The sequence below is a fragment of the Austrofundulus limnaeus genome, unplaced genomic scaffold (genome assembly GCF_001266775.1).
Source record: "Austrofundulus limnaeus strain Quisiro unplaced genomic scaffold, Austrofundulus_limnaeus-1.0 Scaffold159, whole genome shotgun sequence".
Classification (NCBI taxonomy): Eukaryota; Metazoa; Chordata; class Actinopteri; order Cyprinodontiformes; family Rivulidae; genus Austrofundulus; species Austrofundulus limnaeus.
Window position 1 is genome coordinate 112789 of NW_013952561.1, and position 20038 is coordinate 132826.

The 20038-nt window shown below is 37.1% G+C and overlaps 1 protein-coding gene across 1 annotated transcript; it reads right to left on the reverse strand.

The window, feature by feature from the left end:
• Window positions 1-652: 652 nt before the first annotated feature.
• ttc17 (tetratricopeptide repeat domain 17) lies at window positions 653-20002 on the reverse strand. The gene is made up of 25 exons (XM_014016988.1): window positions 19797-20002; window positions 19197-19286; window positions 18907-19076; window positions 18681-18792; window positions 17664-17795; window positions 14573-14682; window positions 14328-14475; window positions 13831-13970; window positions 13240-13400; window positions 12270-12382; window positions 10828-10980; window positions 9968-10083; window positions 8945-9101; window positions 8723-8794; window positions 8184-8408; window positions 6763-6979; window positions 4903-5022; window positions 4296-4582; window positions 4010-4163; window positions 3802-3922; window positions 3410-3569; window positions 2891-2974; window positions 2409-2528; window positions 2191-2334; window positions 653-2091 (listed from the first exon to the last, which is right to left on the reverse strand). The coding sequence occupies exons 1-25, from the start codon at window positions 19965-19967 to the stop codon at window positions 1960-1962; spliced, it is 3609 nt and encodes a 1202-aa protein (XP_013872442.1). The 5' UTR covers window positions 19968-20002; the 3' UTR covers window positions 653-1959.
• Between the last annotated feature and the right edge of the window lie 36 nt (window positions 20003-20038).

Here is a 20038-nt window from a genome sequence, read left to right on the forward strand (position 1 = left end):
GGGAGAGGGAGGTCTGGGCCTCCCTTCTGAAGCTGCTGCCCCCGCGACCCGACCCCGGATAGGCGGAAGAAAATGGATGGATGGATGGATGGACTAAAAAAAAACTGGTGAGAACTTAAAAATAAAATAATAAACTCTTCTTTTTTTTTGTAAATAAGGGTCAAATCATTTTCTTATAAGACTGAATAAAAAAAGATCAATGAATGCTATTGACACATAAAAACAAAGATAAAGTGTTGCAGGTAGCCTACATGAACATCCAACAATGCACACTGTTTTTTATTCATATAAATAAAATGGGATTGTTATTATTTTCCAACTTATATTTTTAAAGCGTTTTTAAAGATTTTTGGGCTTGTTTTATAACTGTAAACAATACATGTGTATTTGTTTTACAACAAAACTAGTAATTACAAAATTTGTAGTTTAAAGGATCTGTAATGGGAACATTTTATATTCAAATTCCTTGTAAACACAGCAATCCCATGAAAGTCAGACAAACATGAAATGATTTAATCAGGAAAAAGCCAAAGACTCAAAACATTAATCTAAGAATATATGTGCTCAGTGCACTTTGTCATTTTTATATATTTTAGTAACAATTATTAAGCTGTACTGTGTTTTAAAAGACGATGAGTGACCACTCCAGAAATACTTTGAAAAAATATATTTTTAACAAGTTTCATTTTGGCTACAAAAAACAAAACAGTGCCACCAACAGGACACTTTCATAATAACGCTTCTGTTTGTGATGAGAACTTTATGGCCAAATAATAAAAGGTTGTCTCTCTTCAGGAAGTACAAACACTGTTTTAATTTCCTAAAGCAACAAATAACTGATGCAAAAACAAAATGAAATCCACGTCATTTTTAATACTGTACATTTTATAATTTTATTATTTTTTTTTTGACTTTCAATGATAAATCTTTTTCTGCTCAACAATTTCCACGTGTTGAGAGGCAAATGCTATAGCATAATTTTTTTGTATTTATATTAGCTTGTAGCAAAATCAGTTTGAAGGTCCCATATAAATAGGAATGATAAAAGGAAAAAAAAGTGCATTAACTGAGATTCCTCGTTCATTTTTAAGAAGCACAAACGGAGAGAAAATAATCATTTTCACTTCTGAGGGGAGAAGCGTATTACTTTACTATCTCAGCAAAAAGCTTCCGCAAATACTGTGTAAGATCCTTTTTGGTTAAAATCTTTAATAAATTACATTTTTTAAAAAATGGCACCACCTTCAGGTGGTAGTGTGTCATTATTGTTGAAATCTGTTTTCAAGAATGATCATTTCTTTTAAGCAGCCCAGATTAAAATTAAATTACATTAAAATTACCTGGAGCTTAAAAGCGTTATTTTTTTYATCCCACTTACAGTTCTGAAAGCCAAGCAAACCTAGACACAAAAAAAATATTTTTTTTAACTGTCAAAATTTCTTAACTGTTGGTAAACAGAAAGTCTTGCAGTTTTGGGACAAAATTATTTATCTTTGCAATCTGATACTACAAACCCAATGGTAGGAGGCAGGTTCAACACCCGAAGGGAAAATAATTCCAATCCAACAAAGTGTCCTGATGCATCTCAGTAATCCAGGTAGAAAAAAAAAGATAAAAACCAAAAGTAAGTTAGTCCTCTGGACGGGTTCTTCTTTAATGAAACGTTTCTTCTCTCCTCCAGAAGACGTTTTCAGTCTGAAGCCTGAAACCTCTCAGACTGAAGAGGTCTCTTGGAGAAAAGAAACATTTCATTAAAGAAGAACCTGTCCAGAGGACTGAGTTACTTTTTTTTTAATTCAAAGTATTAATGTCGATACCTTCCTTATTTTGTAAATTTACCCTTTCATTATTTTTACTTAGTGCAAACCACCTGTGGTTTTAATAAGAGTTTGTCTCTGCGTGTGTCTAAGGGTTTAACTGATGATTTTCTGATCACATGGGGTCAGTAGTCTGAGAGCTTCAGGGCTGACGGCGTTCCCTCTTGGTGAGCAGGTAACACTGGATGGTTCTCAGTCGATCTTTGGCGGGGGCGAACTCCGGCTGCAGCTTCAAAGTAGACTCGTACCAGTGCATGGCYTTTTCAAACTCCTCCTGTTAGCAAAATGAACACACAGATGGTTGATCGAGAATTAAACGGATTAAACAGGACCTGGACAACAACATGTGACACAGTTTGATTTTGCTGCTTACCATTGCGATGTAGACATTGGCGAGAGTAAAGTGGTTTACAACAAAATGAGGGGCGATTTCTACTGCCATACGTGCCACCGTTAGAGCATCCTCCCATAACCTAGCATTCTGAAAGATGTTGGCCAGGCTGATGAGTGGAACATCCTATACCAGGAATAAGAAAATAAATAAATTACAAACAGAAACAGAAGGACGCACACAGTCTGTATCTAACTGGCCTTCATGTGATGAGGAGCGTGGTTGAGGGCRTGTCGCAGGCAGTCGATGGCTCTCTTGCCTTGGCCTTTTACTCTCCAGTACAGTGCAGCCATACTCGATAATACCCAAGATGTTTGATTCTATAGTTTTGTTATGGAAAAGAGAGAAAAAAAGCATATTTATTTATGAATAAAATTTATGTAGTATTTAATGTGTTATGTAGCAATATTAAAACACAATCAGAAAAAACAAACTGCAGTTGTTAGGTTTGTTAATACCAAATAAGCAGGATTGAAACTTAAGTCTTAAAACTCAAAACCTTGCTAACACATCCTGCTTTCATATCTTTGTCCAAGCAGAAAATTAAACTTTAAGGACAAATAAGGAAATTATTGTACCAGTTAGAATAAATGCAACAATAAAACAACAGATCTTGTAAAAAGAAAAAGGAAAAAATATATATAAAAAAACATTATAAAGCATTATTCGTTAACTTCCTTACCTTTTCCAGTACTTTTGCAATACGTGTGCCCACCTGCTCAAAGGACTGGGGGGAGAACTTATCTTTACCAAGGTTCTGCAGGACCTTAAGAGTTAACAAGAAACAAGTGAGACAAAACAAAACAACTAGGTCTGCTAATTATTTAATAACAGTATGTGAAATGTATGCTTTTCCATAAAATACAACACAGTTTATTTTCCAGACTCAAAATGCCCCACGATTCAGCTTTGTTCAAATGTATTATATTTAACAMTATACATCTTTCACAAATCAACCTAAAACCATTCATACTGTTAAACAGCATATACTGTATGGCAATGAAATCATTTTGAACATAATACTAGGAAATAATAGTTTTAAGTTTTGTGTGATTCATACTGCTTTCCGTAAAAAAAAAAAAAGGAAGAAAGAAACATCTTAAAACACACACACAGATTTATAAAGTTTGTATTCAGTTTGCATGTTGCATGGTATGGTTTGTTGACTCAAGTASAGTCTGTGGTCTCTGCCTCAGCCTACCTCACGCAGTTGGCCCTCCCCAGTGTAGTGAATGGCGGCCCGATTGGCTACACCTGCCAGGTGGTCCAGGGTGTGCATGCTAGCAGCCAAGTTGGCATTGCATAAAGGTTCAGCCGCTGGCTCCTGGAGCGGAGTGGCAAAGTCTATGTGCTCGGTGATGCTAGTGAGAAGTGGTGAACAGAATGAAAACGTYAGACAGAAGAATGCTGCTGAAATGCTGTAATGCTGAAACAGTCGAGGCAGCAAAGCTTTTTCTTTTACATATTTAATCTTTATAGCTCACTGAGATGACTTTTGTWGTAAATTAGCAGGGTTAGGGGTTATTGCAAGTACATACATGCAATAACTTATTTTTTATTGAATTTTGAACAAAAACACTTCAAAGATCTTACTCAATATTCTTTGCAGAAACAGCCAGCCAGGTACTAGCTACAGTGGTGAGGTCAACCCGTCGTGTCCGTTGGCACTCCTCTGGTCCTGGCCAACCAAGGCTTGCATAGTCTCTCCAGCGCCCTGCTCAAAAACAAAACATTCCTCTCATTCACTTTTTTATTTTATCTATGATGTTGCAGTTAAATAAAATGTAGTTTTGTTTGTTACCTGAGGGACCAGGGGATGGGATAGTCGGACCACTGATCTCCAGGACAGAGTTCCCTGCAGATACTGACTCCTCAGTCTGGCTGTCATCAGAGATGACAACATTTTCTAAACCGTCCCCCTTAGGTTTCCGGACCCTCTTTACCTGGAAGGTAATCTGAAACCCAACAACAACAACAACAACAACAACAAAAAAAAAGACAATTTCAGCAATGATCTTTACCAATTTAAAACACATTTCGCCATGTTATTAATATTTCATAAAAAATTGGTCAGTTTCCACACTTACCCACTCCGCTCCATCATCATCTTCACAATTTCCAAAGCATGGCCCACTTCCTGCCCGAGCCCCCATTACACGGTCATTCTTCAGCACTCGGATCCCTCTCAGGTCTCCGTGTTTCCCTCCTACATCCAGAGCTCCTTCAAATGCTCCCATCAGTTCCTCCTTCAGCTGCCATTCCTCCTCTTTTTTCACTCCTGCGTCTCCTAACGATGGGGTCATTTTAGCTGTTCCTGAGCTAGAGGGCTCCTGTGCAGCTGCTTCGCCAGAACCATTACTATCCAAGATGACCTCTGGAAGGTCAACAAGACAGGCGTGAGCACAAGACAAACGAGAGAAGTTTTGTTGACCTACAAAACAAACTAYTCTGGGTACACACAACATCTGGTCATTTATTCATTTTATTTGATAAGTGTTTTGGTCAAGGCAGAAAATAAAGCTAAATTAAATGTCAGGTTACTAATACTACTTTCTAATATACAAGTAAATACAAAAASTATATTAAAACCAAATAAAATTGTAAACAATGCGCTATTTTCTGAAACAACCTTTGTTGCAAAGCTTTAGAAATACTTTCCTAACTACTTAAACTTAAAAGAAGTCACATTCTTACTCTCAAAGAGCAGTGTATCTTCTAAGGCRGAAACTGCAGCTGTATCCTGCTTCTCTTCGCTGTCCTCCCATTCCTCCAGCTGTATGCTTAGATCTTCCTCAGACATACTAACACCACCCTCTGCATCAACACAAATATTGTTTTAGGTACTTTTCAAATCACTGTCAGGGTGACGAAAATATACAAGAAGTTTAGAATAAACTAAATACACTCAGATGCAAAAACAACCAACATGTCAAGTGTGGTTTAAAACTGTGTTTTTGTAAAAATCTGAAAATGTTAAATACTGCATCTCATCTAAGGGAAGGTAACATAATCGATTCAGCAATGCATTGCAATTCTTTTTTTTTGCAATTCAATATCGATTCAGAAAATCCTGTGAATTGATTTGATCTCCTGGCCAGTTTGTGCTTCGGTCAGGAGCAATCCGGAATGACTTTAATTGTCTCTGTCCAGTCTGTGATAATCGCGGGATGTGTCATGGGCGTTGGTCAAAACAAAACTCTAGGAGCAGAGACAAAACAGATAAATGTAAACTCCAGCTAAAGTATCCAGAAAATAAGGAAACTGTGGCCTGGCTGCAGCCTGACGGCAGTCAGGGAGGTGGAGGAGTTTGTTTGGGGGAAAAAAAGGAGCCGTTGGACGTGTGTAAAGGTAAGCTAGTGTTGTGCTAACAGCTGTTTAGCTGCTAAGGGAGCACGCATAGCCTGTATGTCTCGGTCACTTTAATATTTGAGTAAAACTTAACACTGAAAAACCTAAGTTTGTATGACCAAGACTACAGCCAAGGTCTACAGTTACAGTTGATGTCTATGTGTCCCCATCCCACCAAACAAAGTTTTCGCTGTGAGATTATTGTCAGATATTCATAGTTAATGTGAAAATTTGCAATTTTCAAATTTACACAGGATTTTAGCAAAATAAAGTGAGGTGATGACACATGTTCTGTGTTGCCTCCTGGCTGCAGGATTACAGCTTTATTACAGAGTGTTGATGATGACAAGGCTACTTTCTGTTGAGTTTAAAAAATGAGGTAATCACAACATGAATCCACAAAGTATGGAGCTCTGTAAGGACCGTTGGAATACATATATTATTACCTGCCCCTGTAAAACAACTGATTTACCTCAGGCTCTGATGTAGGGAAGCACAGACCCCACTGCCCCAGTCATTCTGTGTCATAAACTGTTCTTCACAGAATGGCAAGAGTAAAAAATATATATTATTTCATTCCCATCACCACCACAAAAAAGTTTCAGGTTCAGGATTTTCTTTTACTTTAAGCTTTGCGGTTTGTCAGGTTTTATGTTTGCACTCTATATTTTGACAACATATTATTGTTCTACTGCTTTGTTTCCAAACATTTTATTTCTCTAAAATGTTGTGTATTTTCTGTTTATATGGACAAGAAAATAAATATCTAAAACTTATCCCCAGGAACGCTAACAAACTATTTGTGTACTTATCATTAGTAGGAAATTGATATCAAATCACCGAAAGCAATTATTGAAATTGAAGCAAAATCAAATCAAATTGTGACACAAATAACTGCAATTGAATTGAATTGTGAAATTGTTAACAACACCCAGCCCTAATCTAATTTTATTTCACATAAGCACCTGGAGAAGAGTGATTAATGTTTAGTCAAAATTATGTACACAAAAGTTGGATTCTGTTTTTGCTGAAGCTACATCATGGCAGATTTTCCTTTGGTGTCAAAGCAAAATCTGCCAAAGTCTCAAGCTTTTTATTATCTTTAAAAACTATTACATTTTAAAAAGTTATACCTTAAAACCTAATAGGGCAAAAAATAAAATAAAAAAAAACAAACTTAACCCCAATGGGGTTTAAGTTACTCACGTGAGCCAGACTGTCGGTGGGAAAGATTGTAAAGGGAGGGGTAGAACTGAAGACATCGCAGCAGAGGTAGGATGGTGCGACACTGTTCACAGCCAGCAAAAGAGAAGGAAGAGGACGAGGACAGGGTCGATTCCAGGATGTGGCGGAACAAAGCCAGAGCAACTGTCACATTGCTCTGGGCCAAATGCACACTCACCAGGCTGAGCAGGGTGTGAGGCTGAGGGAGGAAAACAAAATAAGACAGGGGAAAATTAGCTAATGGGTAACATGTGAAAACTGACACAAAGATTTAGCAGATGTTTGTGTACCTGGAGCTGACAGACGTAAAACTAGAATAAGACAGTCCAATCAGGCATGCAGTGGCATTTTCTAGGAGGTAAAGTTTGTCTAATAACGGCTACTGCCTTGAATAATTTTCAGAATAAAATATTATACAAGCACTACAGTTTGTGACTTTTTTAATTGGCTTTTATTGCCAGTTATGTTTACATATTTAAACTTTTGTTTTTGTTTTTTTCACCCCAAAATTTGATTTGACAAAATCAACTTCTTAAGTTCAATTTAGGGCTGGGTGGTATGACCTCAAACTCATATCACGGTATAAATTGAACCCCTTCACGGTAACGGTATTTATCGCGGTAGAGAATTATCATAAAAAGTTAAGATAATGTAATTTTTAGAGTTTTTTTTTTTTGCAGAAAACTGTAATCTTAATGAAACCCAATGTTTTTGCTTTAATATTTGCCTGCCAAACAATGAGCTTCAGCCTGCTGAACTTATCAGCWGCTGCTCTGCTGCACGCTCATCTTCATCATCATCAGAGCGGAAGCCGACTTTACATTAGCAAGATGGATTAACGACTGAACGAACGTCCACGTCTTTTTTTTAATAATCTCTGTGGGTAACAATACATAAAAAAAACAAKTTTTTTCTCCGACAAGTGGGTGTGAAAAACTACAGTTGTTAAAGCTTCACTCTGCGCGACRTGCAGTGAGAGGAGAGGAGAGGAGAGGAGAGGAGAGGGAGGGAGGGAGGAGGAAATGATCCCGCGACACAATGTACGTAACCTTTCTACAGCTGGAGGAGGAAATTTTGAGGATGTATTCTCTCTGTACGTGTTTTAAAATGCTAGAATTTCTTCATTATATTTCGAACTCCTGCTCCATTGTCTCTGCACTCACAGCCCTGTTGACACAGGTGTGATGACGTAATGGCGATAGGACGGTAGAGTATAAATTTCTACCGTAGCCCAACTTCATATCATTTCTACCGTCTACCGCACATACCGCGCAGCCCTAGCTCAATTAATGGTGAATCTATAAAAGAAAGTGGAAAAACTACACTCACTTGTGTATTATTGTCTTGTCATGGTTTGTTCAACTGCAACATAGTGAAAAGGTTTTAAATCAGTGTCTCTTTACCTCTGATGCATTGAGTGCCAAGGCATGCTCCAGTAGTGTTTGTGCTTGAGTGGTCAAGCCGTGGTGCAGCAGCAGGTTAGCAGCATTGGTGAGAGGCAAGTGGCGGTGGGATGGCGGCGCTGAACTCAGCGCTTGTCGCAGGCACTGCAGGGCACGGCTGCCATTGCCTTTGGCCCGCCAAAATAGAGCCGCCTCATTGTGGACCTGCCACCGAGGTATAGTAGTCTGTAAATACAAACAGATAGGTTAGTTCTGGTGGAACAACTTAGTATGACATCAGAGAAAAAAAAGTTTAAAAGCATGGGAGTGTGGCTGGAATAGTTCCTCATCAAATCTGAGATGTGATGCAGACTTTTTATTAACCAGACACGACAAGTTAACTGTGTGTGCACTAACTTAATGTCATGTAAATTCTGATTAAATAGTCAGAACATGCTATGCGCCGTTCTCTCTCCATTGTTTTGAAATTAAATATATTTTCTAGTTGGTAGTGGGTTAGAATTTGCTGCTGTTAGAACAGAGAAGTGAAAAACCTTTACTTGTTTCATAGCGTGAGCAATTCTGTTGCCAATTTGCTCCAGTGTAAATCCTCCACTGCGTACCCCTAATACCTGTAAACACAAAAATATATTTTATTGATCAATCTTTTTTTTCTTCTAGAAAACACTTGGACTCTGAGTAAAGATGTAAAACCACAGTATATCTATTTATRCTGAATGTTGATTACAGTCAAGTTTGTGATGACAAAAAAAAAGAGATACCTCAGAGGCGAAAGGATCTGGAAGCTCATTTTCTTCCAGGGGCCAGTCTAATGAAGCAGGCAGAAGGACTGGGTACGGCTGGGGGACAGGGCTACAGTCAGGTATACCTACAGCCTGGGAAGGGCCGTTGCTGCCATAGAGCAGAGTTGCCACTGGGCTGAATAAACACAAACAAGAAATATTCAATCTTTTTAAAATTCATATTCATACAGAGTTCTAGAGCTACAAGCCTATGTTTTCCCTAAAGACTGTTCTATGGTTCTTTATKAGATTGATGTAGTCCACAGTGTGGCACATGTTTAGTGATCTATTTACACTGAAYCTGATTATCCTATTAAAAAACAATAAACATTACATTTCAGCTACATTACCATAATATCACTAAGGGGCAAGACATAATAAAAGGAGAGCAACTGTGGAAATGACAGACAGTAACAAAGGACTGTTTTACTAATCCAATGTAATCCAATAGCCTATTGTCATTTACTAAACTTATTTAACAGCAACAATATCTACTTTTTTTTTTATTAATTAAGGTTGTAGTTCACTTGAAAAAAAAGTTTTGATTTTGTGCAAATTATATATATTTTAAAAAATAAATAAATAAATAAAAATAAAACAGTTTGCATAAAACATGGAACGTAGTCCTGGTTAACACAACTGTGCTTGACCTCATCTTTCAAGACAAAATATCTGGTGTGCTCCAGACTACACTGAACATATTATTACACAAATAATAAGAACTCAAAGAAATATGGCTGCTTCAGCAAGCTTATAWTTGTATTCAAAATAAACTGGGTCAGTTAACTACTGATCATAAAGAACCATCCTTACATTTATTTTATTTTTATTTTTTTTTGGGTACATTTTTTGGATGGTATGATGGTAGTTTTGTATCCTGCAGTATATAACCTTAATTAATAAACAAACATTCCACAGACCATGGCTTGTAATTCTACAATTATGTTTTCTCAAAAGAAATAAAAAAAAGTAATAACAGCCAGTTCAGGACGATGTACTGACCCGAGGCCCTGGGTTTCAGGTGAAAGGTAATAGGTTGGCAGCAAGTGAGCGGAAGGTACAGTAGAGTACTTCTGTACACAGTCTGTCCTCTGAGGCCACAAGATCTTCTGTATGTCCTAAAGGTAAAAGCACATTTTTAGCAACTCATTCACATARACATATTTTTGTGTGAATTAAAAAAAATTGTATCATTCGTCATGCGTTCTTTTTTTTACAGATTTTATAATGTAGGTAAAATAAAGAATGTATTTATAAGAACATAAACATCGTTTACATTCACTGTAGGGTTGGGCAATATTGTCAAAAAAATTAATCACGATTAATCGTGGTATTTAGCCGATAATGATTAATTTGACGATTAATCCCCCCGAGTCCCTGGACACCCTTGTATCCTAGTCACTTGACCAATTTATAGGGAGAAAATTTGCTCTTCGTAAAAACCTGTTCCAAATTGTTTCAAAATGACAGACTTCAGGCTATACATCAAACTTTAAATTGTGTTGATAGATTAAAAAAATTACACAACTTTTTTTAATGTTGGTCATATCTGAATGAGAGAGGAGCACCAAGCAGTCAGTCTGCCTGGTGGCATTAATCGTATTAATCGTCAAGTGCCAAAAATTAATCGATTAATGTTTTTCTGACGATTAATTGCACACGATACGATTATGCCCAACCCTAATTCACTGTATTTGAAAGAGTGTTCAATTGCACCAGAGGACCCCACCCCCCACCACCACCACCACCACTACACACGCACACACTATTGTTTTCTAATTAGGAGCAAATCCCCCTCAAAAAATAAAAAATAAAACAAATAAATAAAAACAACCTTTAAACTCATAGTTCTCTTATCTTGCCTGTGTGTAATCTTGATGGCTCCCCCAGAGGGCAGCAACAGGGTCCTGATTTCCCGACACAGATGGATGGAGTCTGGGGCTGGCTGCTGTCTGGTTCGAGTTGCGTTCTGACACAAGTGCCACACTGGAAGCCACAGACACATCCTCCCCAAACTTTGTACAAAAAGAAAACCAAAATATAAGATACATAAGATTCCTAAAATGAACTATAAAATGATTCTGTATTCCATTTACTTTTACTTTGGTCAAAATTATTTATACACTTTGAGGTGTGTTACATTGAAAAGCACATAATGGGAACAGTAAGTTTGTACCAGATGGGAAGGATTAATTTACGGCAGAATGTTGTGGTTGATGCAGTGGTTAAGTGTTGCCTTGAATATTAACAGAATCACCAACAGTGTCACCAGCAAAGCATACTTCATTGCTGATCCTCTACTGAGTCAAACATGTAAATACAATCTGTCCACCATCTGTGGTTTTCCCAAAAGACGCAGTGATTGCATCCAAAAACTCTAAAATTTGGACTCAGTGGACACTAAAGTAAGTTTTCACTGGTTTGATATTCACTCTGTGTGTCTTAATCAAGATTATTTCAACTGTTCTTGTTAATTTTTGGAGATGGAACAAGATCCTGATTTCCTGATTCATACAGTTACGCAGGAAAGTTACATGCTTTGAAATGTTTTGAGAGCTGGGACTCTCTATGTATGTGACATTGTTAAAATTATGCTCTTCTACAAATGTAAAGCCTAGTTTATAGTCCATAAGAAATCAGACATTATGTCTCTCTGAAGTGGTTGTGTGGCAATAGTTGCATATTTTTCTTCTCGCACCCCACTGCTGACACCCCATCTTGTGCACAAACCTCTGATAGAATTATCCCTTACAAGAAATGTGCCAAGTGTTGTGTGATTAGTCAGAACTTTGTGGGAATGTTTGTCTGGGAAAAGTAGCAGCAGTAAGCTGCTCATTTCTGCTTGCTGAGGAGCAGCTAGCTGAGGCTGGAAGAGGCTAACCAATAGCCAGAAGTAGAGAAACCACAAGGCAGGACAAAATTAGCCATAAGTAGCATTTGCAGAATTAACATTCACAGGGCAGAGCTAGCACTAGCAGAGCAGAATATAAGTTAAAGGCAGAACATAATTAGCCTTGCTATGGTAAAATTAAACTTAGCTGGGCAGAATTGTCACTAGCAGGACAGAATTAGCATTAGCAGGTAAGTAAAAAAAATGCTTGGTAAATTGAGCATTAGTAATGTTTAGATTAAAAAAAATAATCTTTGAAAGAATAATAAGGCAGCGATAAAAAAGAAAATGGAAAACAGTATGAATGCCAACTCTGTGTTCAGACAAAAACAATAATGATAAAAAAAAAACATTGGAATGACAAATGACCACACATTTGATTTGTACAATGTGTCCTACATTTCACTAACTTACTTGGACATACTGGACATGTTCGAAAAGGTCACCCCGGTGATAACGCACAGGCAGGTCAAAGGGGCAGTAGAGGCTGCGCTGCTGTTGACCAAGACGGCACATCTGATGATTCCCTAAAACACACCACACATCCAACCCTCAGGTGCTGCTCCCCACTGCAACATCATTCATTGCTTATAAGCATGCAGGTGCATAATTACTGGGCAACTGGAAACTCACTTTATTTTACTATGCATATAGTTCAACTCTAAACCATTACAAACATAAATGACTATCGAATTTAATCATTTACTAGTGAGGACGTGGCTTAGAGATAAACTACTCAGGTGACCATTAACAATCAGAAGCATTGTTGTTAATGGTTAATAGAATGACAAACATTTAAGTGAAAAGAACAGACACAAACTAACAATGAGTTTGGAGAAAAAAATTAAAAAAATGCTTTAAGGTATGTGATTTTTCACAGATCTAGATAAAGTTAAACATATTTGTATTTGACTTAAAAACCAGGTTTTAAAGGGGTTAAGAAAGTCAGTTTTTATGATAGATTGTGGTGTGGCATTGTGTTATAATGGAGGACTCTGTTCAGAAGCTTAAAGCTTGTAGCAACAGCATAGCCCCATCTATTACTGAAGCTAATCAGGCAACCTTATACAACAATTGCTTCAGAATCAGAGGGGTTATTAGATAAATAAAACTATTATTGACTATTGTAAAAATAAAGCTAAAATTGTGTAGGGTCCACAAATGTGACAACACAGCTTCCAACATTTTTACTTGTTCTCAATAAGTGCGTGAAGTTAGTCGTTTTAGGAACAAAACAGAGTAATACAGTACYATTGTGATTTTGTTCTAGTAACCATGAGCTGCATTTTAAACTGCATAGAACATGCTAAATTATCATCTACACACATATATTAATATTAACTCTTGATCAGTCCTAATTTAGTTATTGTACATGGCATCTCACCAAGCTGAGCTTCTTTGGCCATCTGTGTTTCATGGATAATGTTGCGCAGGATCTGCTCTTCCTGCAGCAGCTTGTGTTTGTCCAGTGCCTCCTGTTGGCGCAGGTAGTGGTCATGTTGCTTCTGATACTCCTTCAGCTCGTTCAGTGTCCGCTGCAGGGATCTACAACCATGGGATAATAAAGATGAAACATACAGCRTTGTTGGCAGAAAAGCAAAGCAGAAATTGGCAAAAAGAAAACACAACCATTGTGCCAACTCTACGTACTTTTCTTTTATTTACATGCAGTACTTGGCTTGCCATATCAATACATTTATGTGTGCTTATCAGAAAAAAAAGACACAGTGTTTACTTTTCCTTAAAGTCACAACTGAACTCTGGAATTTGGCTGCAAACCTTCGGTACCACCTATTTTTCATCTACAAACCAATTAGTAAAACTGTTTCTGAACCTAAACATGCACTGAGCAAATTTACCCTTTTTAAGGAAAACTTTTCATCAAAACCAAAGAAAAGCACATTTTTTTTCCCCAGATACACTAAAAAAGGATCTGAAAAAGAAGCTCAGTGCATGTGCAAAGGATCTCGCCTACCTGTGCTGGGCTTCCAGGCGCTGCTCCAGTTTTTGCTGACAGAGCACAGCATGTTTCCTCCTCAGGGCCTGCTCAAAGCCTGGCTGGGCCTGCAGTGCCTGCTCATAGCACAGCACTGAGTGGTTGTATTCCCCAAGCATCTGGTAAGACAGCAGCAAAAAAAAAAAATAAATAAATAAAGACATATAGACTTTAGTTATAGTACAGGTCAGGGTTTGAGTTGTTTCAAGTAGAAATCAAAGTAACAGACTAAAAATAAAAGAGTTGTACACACTGAGTAAAGCTCTTGAGACTCTTAAAGTACTGCATTATCAGTGTATGATAAAAAAACTGTTATTCTTATTTAGTACCAAGATATTTTTATCCAAGAATACAAACCAATAGAAATATCTACATCTTCAAGTCTAAATATTTTTTTTATAAAAGGAATATAGGTTTTCAGGATTTTGATTGTTTGATTTAAAGATTGAGTGGAAATGTATATTATTTTTACTTACGGCATAAATGTTACCCAAAGTGTAGTGACTGGTGAAGAAATCTGAGGTTAGGTCAAGAGCTGCATGGGCGAGAATTGCAGCATCTGCTGAGAAGTGGGCGCGGTGCAGAATGTTGGCCATGTTGATCAGTGCCACATCCTTGTGCTGCCTGCAAGAACAACCAACATGCACAGACACACCTGTGAGCAGTCTTGCGCAAGAAYGGGTGCATTCGTGTAGAAGCCTTCTGCCTGGCATGACGTTACCTTGGAGAGAAATGCAAAGCACGCACTACACAGTCCACTGCCCTCTGAGGCTCATTTTTCATTCGCCAGTAAAACGATGCCATGTTGTACAGCACCCAGGAAGATGAATTCTGGAACACACACACACACAAAATATTAAATTAATGCAAAGTTGTTTTTTTTTAAACATCTTAATAAAACCAACAACATGTACGCATAACAAACAAGCATGGGTTAAAGCGAAAAAAATATTTTTGATTGAAATATTTTTAATAACCGCTGCCGCCTCACCACCACACACTCAAGTACTTTATACTGGTAACGCTATCCTGTGTAATTTGACTAAAGGCATGTGTACATTTATCCTCCTAACATTATGAATTGTGTACAAGTCCTTAGTAAAAATACACAGTATTTTTCCACCAATGAAGCGAAAGAATTTGAYCTGAACCATTTGGATYAAAGAGATTTGTAAGGAAGAGGCTGACTTTGAACAGCTATTCTGTAGTTTACWGTTATGTAACTTTATTGTTTWAATTAAAATTAATACMGTTTTTGGTAAGTCTTGTGTCAGRTAGTCATACAAATATTTAAAGGGGTTATATCATGTAAAACCAACTTTTTTTGAGTTTTATATCATGTTATAATGTTATCCTCTCATCAAAAACATGTCCAGAGTCTTGCTTTGACTCATTCATGAATGTTTGAGAAATCCTGTAGTGTCCTGAGGCAGCCAGGCAGGGGGGCAAAAACCACTGGTTGGGAYTAGAACCGCCTTTTGGGACCCGCTCCACCTCTGGGCTGTGTCTCCAAGCTGAGCTTCCTCATCACAAAGCACACCTCCCCACCCCCGCACCCCGGCCGTGACTTCTGCAGGCTCTCAGCAGCAACAAAGCAAACAACTGGTGAAACTGAAAGTGAAACTGTCTGCTGAACTCCCAATACCACCTCTGAGAAGCAGCCCTTTTCAAATTCAAAATACCCGCTCCTCTCACGTGTTGAAATGGGTGAGACAGAAGYGGAAGGAGGTTCTTAAAGAGACAGAGGCCAACTTCAAGGTGTTTAGAAACGGAAATGACGAGAAGAAGAGTTTATTTTCTATTTAAACATAAAAAAATGACATTTTAATAACAACTAAAGGTGACATAGATACTTTATTATGGTATAGAACTTAAATATATGCCTGAGAAACACATAATGTTGCCTCTAACCATCTCCATAACCTTTCAGTGCAAGGAAACACATTATATGTATGTGCTATAATTTATGCCAAAAAAATTAAAGTACATATCTGTCTTTTGCACAGCACAAAAGAACTTAAAACTACATTTTTATTAGTAAGACTGATTTATTTTTTAATTACTATTTTTGTTTAAAAAGATTATATTTTTAAATGTTATAGCTCATATAATCATTTAATAATATTTATTCTTCATATTTGATCATTTATTGAATTACATTTATCAATTTATCACAGAGCATTTTTGTCAAAGTAAATATAAATATAAACAAGCTTAGCACATCCAAAACCTTGTTATTTCTTTAAAACTGTGAAGAATTAAATGTGTATACTTAGACAAACTACAAAACACATTGAAACACTCACCTAGAGAACATGGTGACGTTCTCCTGGCGATGGGGGGTGGTTTAACATTAAACGAAGATTAATCTTCGCTTTAATATGGGGCTTTAAAATGGGGCAAACAAATGTTCGTCTGTTAGTTRATATTGTTTAATTAGAAAAACTCAAACAGTGAATCTCATGGACTCACAGCACTGGCAGCGTTCTTCCAAGGCTTAGTTCGGGCTTTAGGTACTCGCGCAGGGTGCGCATGCACCCTCGCCAGCGATGGAGGTGTTTATACTTGGCGCTTACATTGCTGTAGTATTCTCCAAAAGGATATGTGGCAGAACACTTAATAACCTGTGAAATTTTGTAGGACAGGAGAACAAAAGCTTGACGAACGAACCATTTAAATGTTGTGCGGCGTGCGCAGTTTTTGCATGAGGAGCTCRGTGATGCGCGCAAAGCTGGACTTTTCTGTTGAACGACGATGCTCTGAACACATAAATATTTAATATAAGTGAAGTTTTACAGACCAAAGTCACTCTTTGAATATATTATTTTGTAAATTGAAATTATAAAAATTTTATGAGTTGGTTGATTATAATATCTTGCAGATTGTGTATAAGGCTCATAATTTTTTTTTTTACCTTTAAACACCAATTTATATTTGTTAAGAGAGAAAGTTCTTATAATCTTAAAGGACTTGAGATGTTTATTAAACCTAAAATTCGAACAAACTTGAGGGACCGATGTACTTCTGTTCAAGGAATAAAATTGTGGAATAATCAGGAAAGTGATTATAAAAATGCCGGTTCAATGTATTTCTTTAAGAGAATGATAAAAATAAGTTTGTTAAAGAAACATGAAATTGTATACTGTATCAAAATTTGTTGTTTGAGAAGGAATTGAAGATTTTGTTTTGTTTCTTGTTTATTATAGCTTGAAATTAACTATAGAAAAAAGGGGCAGATATTGTAAGATTTTTTTCTTCTTTCTGCCTCCTTTCATTTCAATTTGGATTTGTATATTTTTTGTTGCGTATAAAAATAAGTTTTTTTGTTTTTAAATAAAATGAATAAATAAATAAAAAATCTTGGGAAGCTCTGGAGCGAAGGAAGTGAAGGAAGAGACTAGGGGTCTACTCACTCAGGACTGACCGCTGCTTCTGCAGTGTACATGTCTTCACTGAAAGACCCGCCCTGCTCTGCTGAGATTGGACAAAAGTGCTCTGAGGTTCTTCTGATTTGTTGAAAGTAGCATCGCGTTTAAGGGTAGACTGGGTGGTTTTAACAAGACCGCAACAGAAAACAATCTATTATTATTATTATTATTATTATTATTATTATCCTAAGATGACAGAACTCCGTCCTGGTCACGTTCAAAATGACGGAAATCCGTCGTGGCGATGGAGAACTTTAAGCCCTGAACAAGCCAATTAAAAACTAATAAGCACATATGTATAAAAGGTAAATATAAAATATCTGCAAAGTTAAAAACTCCATTTTGTGTAGATTTAAGAAGACAAATCACCCAGATAAACCTTACCCTCAGCAGGCTCTGATAGATGCGATAGCCCACCTCGTCAATGCTGCGGCCCAGCTTTTTAGATAACGAACTAAAGATGGGATCATCTTTAGAAAGAAGTGGAGAGGTCAGGTTCCCTCTCTCCTGTACACCCTAGAAAAAAATAAAATAAAAGTTAGTCAATACTACAAAAAGGTATAAAGATGCTACTGGAAATCTTGTGATTTTGACAAACAAGTTGTGGTTCTCTGTATGTGTGCTTATTTCAGCCAATCCTTCAAAACAATCCAAGCAAAATATCAGAGCTGCCTTTACGTCCTGCATGTGTACCTTTATTTGACAGACCTGACAAAAAAAAAAGTGCTGCCTTTTCATTGTTTTAAACAACAGAGCCATCCTTTGTAATACAGTATACAATGCAAGTAAAACTCTAAAGCAGGCTATGCTGACAGATGAACAGGTTACTGATGTGAGACAAATGCAGACTATCACACATATAAAAGCATGATTAGAGTAAACTATTTCAATAGTTTATATATAATTTTGTCATGTGTACATTTTTCATATGTAAAGTTAAGTGTCCCACAATATGTTTAACACAGCCTTGAAAATTAAATTAACAACTTCTGAAATATGTGAATCCAGCAACAAATAGAAACATTTATGTCCACAATGGCTCATTCTTTTTATTAACTTCACATTTTCTAGCATGACTGCTTTAAACATAATTTCATATTTTGTCATTTATATTCTGGATATATTAGTTTTTAAAGGACCAAATTCAGTTCCAATAAAATTGTAATCACTGATCGGTCTAAAACATGTAAAAAAATTAAAACAAAATGGTTATAAAACATGTTTCTTTTTCCCAGTTCCAACCAACCATTTCAACCCCTTTGGTATACTGAAAAACTTTAAGTGAGCTTATTATTTCTAATAACATATATACTGGGTGGTTTAAAAAAAGATGTAAAGTCTACTAATTACAATGAATGATCCCTATAATTCTAACAATGGATGAAGCTGGTCTCCACTCACCCTGAGATGCTGGAAAGCATGGATACTATAAGGTAGTTCAAAGACTTTTGCACAATCTGGCTTTTCTAGATCTGGGGGCAGAGCGKACCGTGAATCAACATAGTCTTCAGGGCTGCCAAGAGAAGAGGACAGACATGATTATTTCAGAAGGTTATAATAAAACATGCTGTATATATTCAGATTTTCACATCTCAACTCTTTGCTTTGGCAGTTTAAGAGTGCTTACTTGATGTCTTTACTTTCAAAAGAAATATAAGTGCCATCATACAGATCTAGGTCTCCCAGGGGCACCTTRGCCAGTACACAATCTGCATCTTCTTTGTAGTGCCGCTGCTCCAAACCTGTGTCCCGGTCTTCATTCTCCTCAATATGAATCTTCTGTGCTACTAGCTGCTTCTGTTTAGGTATTATTAAAGATAAACMAACACAAAATGAGGTCTACCTCCCCGCTTATTGACATTATTAGACAGAGATCTTAAAAATGGGGGGAGAAAAAAGGGGGAAACTTCAACACACCTCCAACTTCTTGAGGTAGTTCACTCGAGTTTCTTGCCTCATCAAGATCACAACATCGTGTGGGTGTTTTAAATTTAAAGGAGAGTCCACCTGAAACAACAGTAAAATCGTAGATTTAGATATTTGTGTACAAAACAGTCAGATATGCTAATTTAATCTGTCAGCCAGTACCAAACTTGTCACTTGACACAAAAACAAACACGAGTTGTCACAGCAGATGACAGTAGTTGGCATCAAATCACTCAGACATTTAATATCTCTCTGGTACTTGGTTTTCAAAGACAAGATATGTGGGGTTGAAAATATCTTGTTTTTTTATAATTATGTAGGTATTATTATTATTATTATTATTATTATTATTATTATTATTACGGTAACTTCCTAGCTAGGTCAGGTGACTTAACAGATTTATTAAAGTACACATTCGGGTCCCTAAACATGGAGAATATCGGAGATGACGCGTGTTTTTGACTATAATAAATACTACAACTACGCTACCACACAATATACAGAACAAATATGTTTCTAATTCCAATACAAAAGTTAGCATTGCAAGCTAGCCTCATAAGCGTTAGCAAGTCAATGGGCTAACTGGCATACTTGTTGTTGAATTTTCCCGTCCTCCGTGACAACCCAGTGAGTCGTAGCTCCTCCGGAATCCACTATAAGCGCACAAAGAAAGATGAAAAGCCGCCCTTGAAACGACGTTTTCCGCGTGTAGCCGACACGGCTGGGCAAAGACTCGGGACAGATTTTCCTGAGCTCCGCCATTTTTTCATTCCCTGCAGCTCTGTCGCACCAAAGGTCTCCTGCCACGCGGAGGCGCTCGCGTGTCTGACAAC